At 38.1% G+C, this 8,592-nt stretch overlaps 1 protein-coding gene across 1 annotated transcript in view; it reads left to right on the top strand.

Annotated features, from left to right (window-relative positions):
• Window positions 1-46: 46 nt before the first annotated feature.
• Window positions 47-8,592, top strand: part of lrrc9 (leucine rich repeat containing 9) — a 23,345-nt gene continuing 14,799 nt past the window's right edge. The window contains 18 exon segments of the mRNA XM_040041295.1: window positions 47-627; window positions 733-793; window positions 890-937; window positions 939-1,109; window positions 1,536-1,676; window positions 2,419-2,482; window positions 2,581-2,651; window positions 4,452-4,634; window positions 5,253-5,408; window positions 5,504-5,721; window positions 5,855-5,986; window positions 6,095-6,268; window positions 6,348-6,462; window positions 6,817-6,952; window positions 7,043-7,183; window positions 7,284-7,408; window positions 8,124-8,303; window positions 8,391-8,510. Coding sequence (XP_039897229.1) covers window positions 581-627; window positions 733-793; window positions 890-937; window positions 939-1,109; window positions 1,536-1,676; window positions 2,419-2,482; window positions 2,581-2,651; window positions 4,452-4,634; window positions 5,253-5,408; window positions 5,504-5,721; window positions 5,855-5,986; window positions 6,095-6,268; window positions 6,348-6,462; window positions 6,817-6,952; window positions 7,043-7,183; window positions 7,284-7,408; window positions 8,124-8,303; window positions 8,391-8,510 — 2,283 coding nt within the window. The 5' untranslated portion in view covers window positions 47-580.

Below are 8,592 nucleotides of genomic sequence, written 5' to 3'. Positions count from 1 at the left end.
GGTTGGCACCACTTTATTTGGGACACAGTCAAAGATCAAAAAGGTGTTTTCGGCCTATAAATGAGGTCAGAGGATTCAGTCAAACCAGTGCTTAGCATTGGTTTGTGAAAATAGCGACAGTTAGCTTATTAAAACTGGACACATGGCCTAAAGAGGAGAATAATAAAGATGTTTTTTTTAATAATGCGAAAAGAATATGTTTTTATTTTTTCAAAAGTGGCAAAAATTCCTCATGTATCCCATGGTAATGTTTTAAATGGAGAAATAGTTGTGTGCATTTTATGGTTTGATGTTTAAAAAAATGTCCCTTGCCATATGGCGCCCTCATGCGGCCGCTTTTAATATGAGCAGGACCTCAAAAAGTTGCAGTCTGTCTTAGCAACCAGACGCTCTTGCCTGGATACAGACTGATGGCTAACACTGGCTAAAGCAACCAGCGAGGTTTGCTGCTGTTCAGTTCTCCATGGAAAATAATTTTGATTTAGATGTACACTAAATTTAGCCGATTGATATTTAAACGGTCTCCTGTCGTACTTACTATTTACAAGCACAACGTTAGAAGCTAGCACAGCTAGCGCTGATGTGTGGTGACTTCGTACTCTTACTTGCTGACCTCAGTTATTACAGGTAGGTTTACCTGTACTAACTCTCTACTTTAACTTGTCCATTCGTTTTCTCTCAGTAAAAATAAGGCAGGATATTTTCAGCAACATATTTTTTAATTAATTGCAGAGATATGTTGTCAAATGAGAAGCAAAAGAACCGCAGTGAAGAGGAAGTGATCAAAAAACTGGTAACTATCACATAAATATTCAGTTTTGAATACGTATAAAAAAATCAGTGCGGGTTTCTCCTATTTACTTCATTCTTTACTGTTTTTAATTAACAGTGCATGGCTAATGGAGTCCCCTATGAAAAAATTGCACAAGAGGGAAGCAAGTATCACATCACTGGAGATGTTCTTCTCTGGTTTCCCCCGCATGATTGGCCTCTCCTTCTTCCCAAGGCTGTCCCAGCTTACCATAATAGGCCAGAACATAGAGCACATTGATGGGCTTGAGTGCTGTCCTCTGCTTCAGGAGCTCTGGATAGTCCAGTGCCATCTGACGGTGTGTTTGCTATGCTAATAAATGCTGGTAACAACAACTGGTGATAGCTTGAATCATTCCTGTCCTTTAGATATTTTGCCATGTGGATGCAAGTGAAGATTCTTTAGTAATGGGTCTCTTTCACCTATAAAATATGAAATATTAGTTCACACCACCATTGAATCGTGTGTGTTAAGCATAATTATCCCCAGCTGACAAAGACACACGTGCAGGTGTTCCTGCAGGCAGGGTGATAACTATGAATGAGCTGGATTGAAAAAGAAGGAGGTGCATGGATACACTGATTTTTTTTGTCCCAAAAAGTCTGAAAACCGTGAAAGAAATATGAACTATATGAGGACTGATATAAACAGGTGTCGCATGCACATTTAAGCATGTGTGTTTTGTGCCACATGCATCAAACAATCTACTTTCTCTTTATTGCAGGAAATATCTGGACTACAGAACTGCCTGCAGCTGGAGAAACTGTACCTTTATGAGAACAAAATCTGTGAAATAAAAAATCTGGACTTGCAGGTCCACCTAGAGGTGCTGTGGATCAATAACAACTGCATAACTAAGATTAAGGTTAGAGCTGTATCTCCTTTGCTTTTCTGTGTTTGTAATGCAAGATTTTTTAATTATTTAGCAGAACAAAACTGCTCTTTTACACATAGTACTGTGCAAAAGTTGTGGGCCACCACTCATTTCTTTATATTTTGCTAGGAAAATGGGAAATACAGCAGGTGCAGCAATTTATTGAAACATGCAAACATATATGATAATATATGTCAAAAACAGAGTTTGTAGAATTCTGAAAAGCTTGAAAGTCAATATTTGATATGACCATCTTAGCATGACAAGGTAGACCTTTACTGCATTGGCAATGTGTTTGGGATCATTGCTGGAAAATGAAGCAGTTGTCAATCAGATACTTTCCAGATGGTATTGAATGGTGGCTCAAAGGCTGATGGTACATTTCTGCCTAAATAATTCCATCAATTTCAGATGGTGTAGATAGTTTTTTAAGGTCTCCCTTTTTTCCTCCACTTGTCTGGTTTTCTCTTTTTTTTTGTAAAGAACCAATTTAAAAAGTGCTTAGAGACAACACTGGTTCATCCCATGAGGTAGGTGCTTTTTTCAAATACTTGAATGACTCATGGGTCAGTGATGAGTGGCTAAACAAACAAACATTGTTCTGAAAATGATCGGGTATAATGACTGGACTGAAAAAGAGTGAAAAATCGGCCAATTTCCAAAGTTAACTTTGAAAGACCTTCAGAAAGGCTTAGTCTCCACATGTGGTTGTTGTTGTTGTTTTCTCTTAAAGGGCTTGGGCACACTTCTAGACCTTAAAGAACTAAACCTTGCTGACAACATTATTGAAAAGATCGGTATGTTCTCAGAGTAATTTGTGTTCAGTTTGATGGAGATTCGGCGAGCTATGTGAAAAATAATGATGGCAATCAAATAATTTTTAACTTCTTCTAAGGGCACAGCCTTGATCCTAATGTCAACCTTCAGAAACTCAATCTGTCTGGAAACAAGATCAGCTCCTTTAAGGTAAGATTAAAAATGAAAACATGCTTTTGAAATACTTTCTCTAAAAACTTTTCTTACTTATTTTGTAAAATCTTATTAAAATCCTTGGTCTGACAAAAGGGCATTTCTAAATTCTTGGGAGAATGCCGGGGTCTCGGCTAGTTCACATTTTCAATCATTTCAACAACAGGCGTGCAACACAAGACCTTTATTGAGGCATTGTGCGCCATAATTTCATTTTTTTCCCCCCATTCCTCATTCAATGATATACATTCATGAATGCATGTATTTAAATAATATATCTTAGGAGTATGCCTAAGAGTATTTTTTTTAATGTGCAGGTTTGTGTTAGTTACACATTTTAGGCATGCTTCAGCTGAGACGTGCTTTCACAGCACACGTGAATATTGTTTTTTCAAGGACATTTTGACAGGAAGCACAAAGGTTTTCGTATCTCTGTGAGTGATTGGTTTAACACCTCAGATCTTGCTCCTGCAATCCACCTTTAGCCCTAAACCAGCTTATTATCTTATTCAAATCTGTAGCTTGACAAAGGGCATTCCTGAATTCTTGTGAAACGTTGAGGTCTGGGTCTTTTCAGATTTTCAATCATTACAACAATATGCTGTCTCAATAAGACCTTCAATAAGGTATTAGACAGTATAATTTTGATTTCTGCCGTTATATGTTTAGTGATATACATTCCTAAAAGACTACGTAGGTTTTCCTGTTTTGTTTTGTTTTTCAAATCGGCACTTTTATATTATACATTTAATGGTGTACCTGTTGGCTCATTCAGATGACTCTGATCATTGTTGTTCAAGGTCATTTTGTCAAGAAACGCAGAAAAGTTTTTTTGTTTCCTTCTCTGATTGACGTAACACCTGAGATCTCCCCCTTTTCCTCTGCACCCGGCTTGTTATAAAAAACACGATTATCACCATTCACTCTAAAGACCCCACCGTAACTACAGGATCAAGAAAAAAATCTCGCCACCATGTCAATACAATGTGACATCTTTTTTTTTAACTCTTCTTAAGTGTAGGTAATGTAGAAAAGAATAGAAGTGCTATCGTCAAGATGATGTGTTGAAACATCCATTTCAGTATGCAGCGATCAAGACAGTTTCTTTATAATTACTAATATTGCAGTGAATTCTGGAAATGTAATTTATCTTATAGTGGGGGGGAAATATATGCAGTGTCATTGTTTTTGTTTAAAATACTTTAAATTTTCTGTTTCTGTTGAGAACAAAAAAAAAAAAGTGTCCTTTAGGGTAAACGTACTTAGGATATGCAGAAACTTTGCTGTCCTAGTAAGTAAATAATATTTATTTAGAAATCACATGTAAACATAGCTTTCATTGACCAGGTTTTGTACAAATGAGTAATCCTATATACATGCATCCACATGTAATTACAAACATCAAATAAAAAAGTAAAAATTGAAGACAGAGTACAGATCAAAGGGCTAACAACAAATGTGCAGACACATAACGACAACAAGCAGAGGGGAGCTTAGTGGACTGGAAAGGTCAGAGAATAAGGTGGTTTTGAGCCTAGACTTAAAAGCAGAGATGGGGGGGTGGTCTTTTTATGTCATGCAATAATTGATTTCACAAACGTGGAGCAGCGGCTGCAAAGGCTCTGTCACCTTTTTGTTTGAAACATGACCTTGGGATGTGTAAGAGATCTCTGCCAGTAGGATCGGAGAGATCTGGGAGCTGGATGTGAACAAATGGGATTGTTGATGTAAGCTGAGGCCTGCCCATTCTAAGAGCCTTAAAATTGACCTTGAGTCTTGAATCTTTTCCTGTAACAGGAGTTGAGCCAGCTTGCCCGACTGCCCCGTCTGAGTGAGTTAGCATTGAAAGACCCCACGTCAACCCCAAACCCGGTGTGTCTCCTTTGTAACTATGACACGCACATTCTTTACCACGTGCCAAGCCTCCAGCGACTCGACATCTACGACGTCTCCAGCAAGCAAATCAAGGAAGCAGCTGAGGTACTGATAAGATCCAAGCTTTTTTTTTTTTATGCTGCTTTGGGTTTAAATTGTTTGAAATAAATTTGTAAAGTTACAGAAAAAGTTTGGTATAAAATAAAATAAAAAATTGTTAATTGACAGAATGTTTTTTTTCCTTTGTCTGTGAATAAATACCTAAATATTAGTAATATATTTTAAAAACGCCTAAATTTCTATAGTGGTAAAAAACAGGAGCTTTCTGTTTTTTGTGTATTATTTATTTGATTTGGTGTTTATCTGTATTAAAAGCTGCAAAACTTTTAAAAATACAGTTAAAATTCTAAAATGTATGTCCTTCACATTTCCAGAGCCATTCAGTGGGCAAGTTTGTAGTCTTTGGTGGGCTGATTCTGGCCCCTGTGCCTTATGTTTGACACCCCTGCCTTATGGTATTTCTTCTAGGTTTCTATAAAAATAAGCTATATGTTTTTAGTGGATGTATTTTGTTTTCTTGTTTTTCTTTATTTTTCTTTCTTTAATCTGCCACATTTGATATTTTTGTTTTTTACAAAGATATTTAACAGTTATATTTGATGCATCTGTTATTTTGTTTTAGCCTGAAATAAGAGTTGTTGTTTTTTTTCATTTTTCTTTTAGTCTGCAGTGATGAAAAAAATGATGTACTACAATATGCGTGTACGCACAGCTCAGAGGAAACTAGCAGAGACCCGGCTCAGTCTGATAGAGAGGAAGAAAACTCTATCGCAGTCACCTGAAGAATGCATCAAGACTCTCACTCGTGCCCTTAAATTTGTATGTACTCTCCATAAAATGTCTTTTTGTAGCAGCTCTAAAAAGCTTCAGGTGTTTGTGTGCACAGAACGATTATAATTTGGATGCATTTCTAGCTCGAACGTGAGCTCTCCGTGGGGCCAGTTGTTTGCAAGAAACCTACCTGCCTGTCAGAAAGCGTAGAAGAAGGGCCACCACACCTGGATGAAGGCTTAACAGAAAGAAATGAATCAATCAGTGACATAAGTCAGGATCCAGCCACGGAGCACAAAGTACACGCTAAGATTGAAGCGCTGAGGAAACGACTCAAACTATGGACCAGGAGGCTAGATGAGTGAGTTTGCATTTTTGATGAGATACAGAGACAGTGTATTATTGCTTTATGTAAAATGATCTCTTAGGGGACATCACAGAGCTAAACTGAAACTTTTAATCTGAAAAATTGATGTTCCTAATCTTATATTCAGGATTCACATCTGGTACGAGCGTGATTTGGCCCGAGCCACAAATAGGATGGAGTATACGGTGCAGTTTCTACTGATGGAGCTAGAAAGTGTTGGAAATATCCGTTTGGAGGAGGGCTGCTCCACAGATCCTTGGTACTTTTACTGTTCAGTATCATCCACTGTAACTGTAACCACTATGCAATTCACAGTAACAAATGGGAAATATACTCTCCTTCTTTTCTCTTTTGCTCTGACCGACAGGTTTACTTCTTGTTGTGACCTCCTACTTTCCCGCTTCTCTCCATCAGACTACAAAACGTATGGCATCACTGATATTAGGGTGAATAGAGTTATCCGCATCCACAACAGTGCACTGAGACTTTGCTTTGAGGACAAGATTCACCGTTTGCTAGCCAGCGAAGATTTATCTTCCCAGTAAGGCACGAAACAGATGATGAGCAGATTTTAACGACTATGTTAAGCTTCCTACTGTAACTCTATTTTTTCTAAGCAGGAATTACAGACGTCAGCTGGAGTATTTATTCTACATAGTTGACCCTGAAAAATGTGAGAAGGATGAAACTTTGCAGATTCTCCAGGAAGGCTTCAAAACAACAGAGCAGCAGAAGGTATGTGTGCTACCAGAAAGGATGCACAAGCTCCTATCACACACATTTATTCTACTAACAATTAGGGGAGTAATTGAAGCTAATTAGCCACACATTAGACAGTTTACCACTCAACACCTGCACACTTGTACACAGTGCAGTAAACGATATGTGCAAAAAGAAATTATCACGCTCATTTATGGAGCAGATTGCAATGAATACTAAAATGAGGGACATTTCTATTTGTGTGAAACTTTATGTGTGCCTGATTTGTGTCTGTATGGAGAGGTAACCACATTAGGGTTACAGAAGAATATGCTTGACTTGTGTTATTGTCACGCTTTCACTTTTTTACGCGATGACTCTCTAAATTAGGCCATGGGAAAAGAGGGTGCTATACCTTTTTCCAATAGCCTGAGTTTGAACGAGCAGTCCAGAATTGAGTACACACTTCGCCAGACCAGCCAAGGTCACACTAAACACAGCATGGATACGATTCCCTTCAGGCACGGTGAGGTCATTTTACAGATTTCATTCATTTCATTATGTTTTTATGCTGTTTTTTTTAGAAGCTAAACTGCTAATGCTCCTTTGCTTGTAGGTCAGGTCAATGTTTCCAAAGTGTTCGTGGGTAGAAGCATGCCCATCCGAGATGGAGAACCGGTGGACAGAAGCAATTATCCTGGAGTTTACTCTGTGTATCGCAGTGTGGAGACAAAGCACAGATCTGCAATGAGTGAAGGTGAATTAAAAGGAACAACAGCAGTTGCCTTTTTTGTAATTGTTGTTGCTTATTTCTTCACTCCCAGTTATTTTTACATCTCTGTGTCCTTTTCATTCAGAAAGACCCGGCTCCAACAAAACACACACTGATCTTGAGTCCAGTCCCCGCCGAAGGCAGTGGTTTGTGTTTGACCACGAGCTTGTCCTTCCCGAGTACATCATATATTATGAATACATCACTCAGGTAAATTATTGCATACATTCCTTTGACTGTTACAGATGAAACACAATTGTTCTCTGTGGAGGTGTTTCTTCATCTTTTAATATTTAGATATTGAAAAATTGCTGCATTATTTAAAGCGATGACATGCCTAAATCTTTTTCGTGGGTAAGGTACTAAACCTCAGCTTACCTTCAACGCATTCATCGTGAATTGGATGCCATAGATCAAGCACTTAAAGTTCCTATTCAGAAAAAATGAGGGCAGATCTGGAGTTTGACTTTTGGATCTTCAATTATTGACATGTAATGTGTTTACTTTTGTCTGTACAGACCAGGTTATTCATCTGCTGCCTGTGACAGATCTAAAATATCCGCCGTCATTATTTCTAAGAGTCAGCTGCATCGGTTGGAAGCCTCTAAATAGATGAAGGACATTTTTTATTGAGGTTGGAGATCAGACAGCTGAGCTGCAGTTTTCGCGCTACATCCCTTGATTTGATGGGTTTGTTTTCATGTGGGAAACTAAACTAAACTAAGAGTTTAGAAACATGAAAGTGCAATTGTTTGTGCAGGTTATGTTTCTGTGCATGAATTATGATGAGTATGCGTTGGTTGCTCCCCACCTATCTATCTAGACGTCATATTTATTAATTATAATATTAATTTAAAAAAAGCAAGTTAAAAAAATGCATCTGTTGGCAGTACATGTTGTAAACATTTTGATTTGCCTTGTCTAGGACAAAGACAAACCTACACTGCTGAGCCATAGCACAGACAGAGATCCTTCCAATGATGTTGCTCTGGACAAAGAAGTCCTCAACAGGGAACCTGTTCTTAAACCTCAGCCCAAGTTATTGAGCTTGGATGATAAAATTCTGCTTAGTGTTGCCCGAGCCAATGTCCTCAGTCAAATCACAGTAAGTGCTCTGCCGTTTTAAATAAGAGGTTGAATATGAAGCAGTTTCATTTCAGTTTGAACCATCATTGTTGCATTGAATCTCCAGGTGCTTAACCTTCATGGCAACAGCCTGAGCAACATAAAGGAGATTTCCAGCCTCACGGCTCTAAGGCATCTTACTGTCAGCTTCAATGAGTTCACGCACCTTGATGACATTTCTCACATGGTAATACAAAATAATGTTAAGATAACACTTAAGAGTGTGTTTAAGTCAAAGAATGCTTCTTTTATGATGTCCCTCTCTATTA

This window comes from Simochromis diagramma, unplaced genomic scaffold (genome assembly GCF_900408965.1).
Source record: "Simochromis diagramma unplaced genomic scaffold, fSimDia1.1 OVJJ01000304.1, whole genome shotgun sequence".
Taxonomy (NCBI): Eukaryota; Metazoa; Chordata; class Actinopteri; order Cichliformes; family Cichlidae; genus Simochromis; species Simochromis diagramma.
Note: the sequence above shows the minus strand (reverse complement) of the source record. Positions and strands in the feature narration are given on the sequence as shown.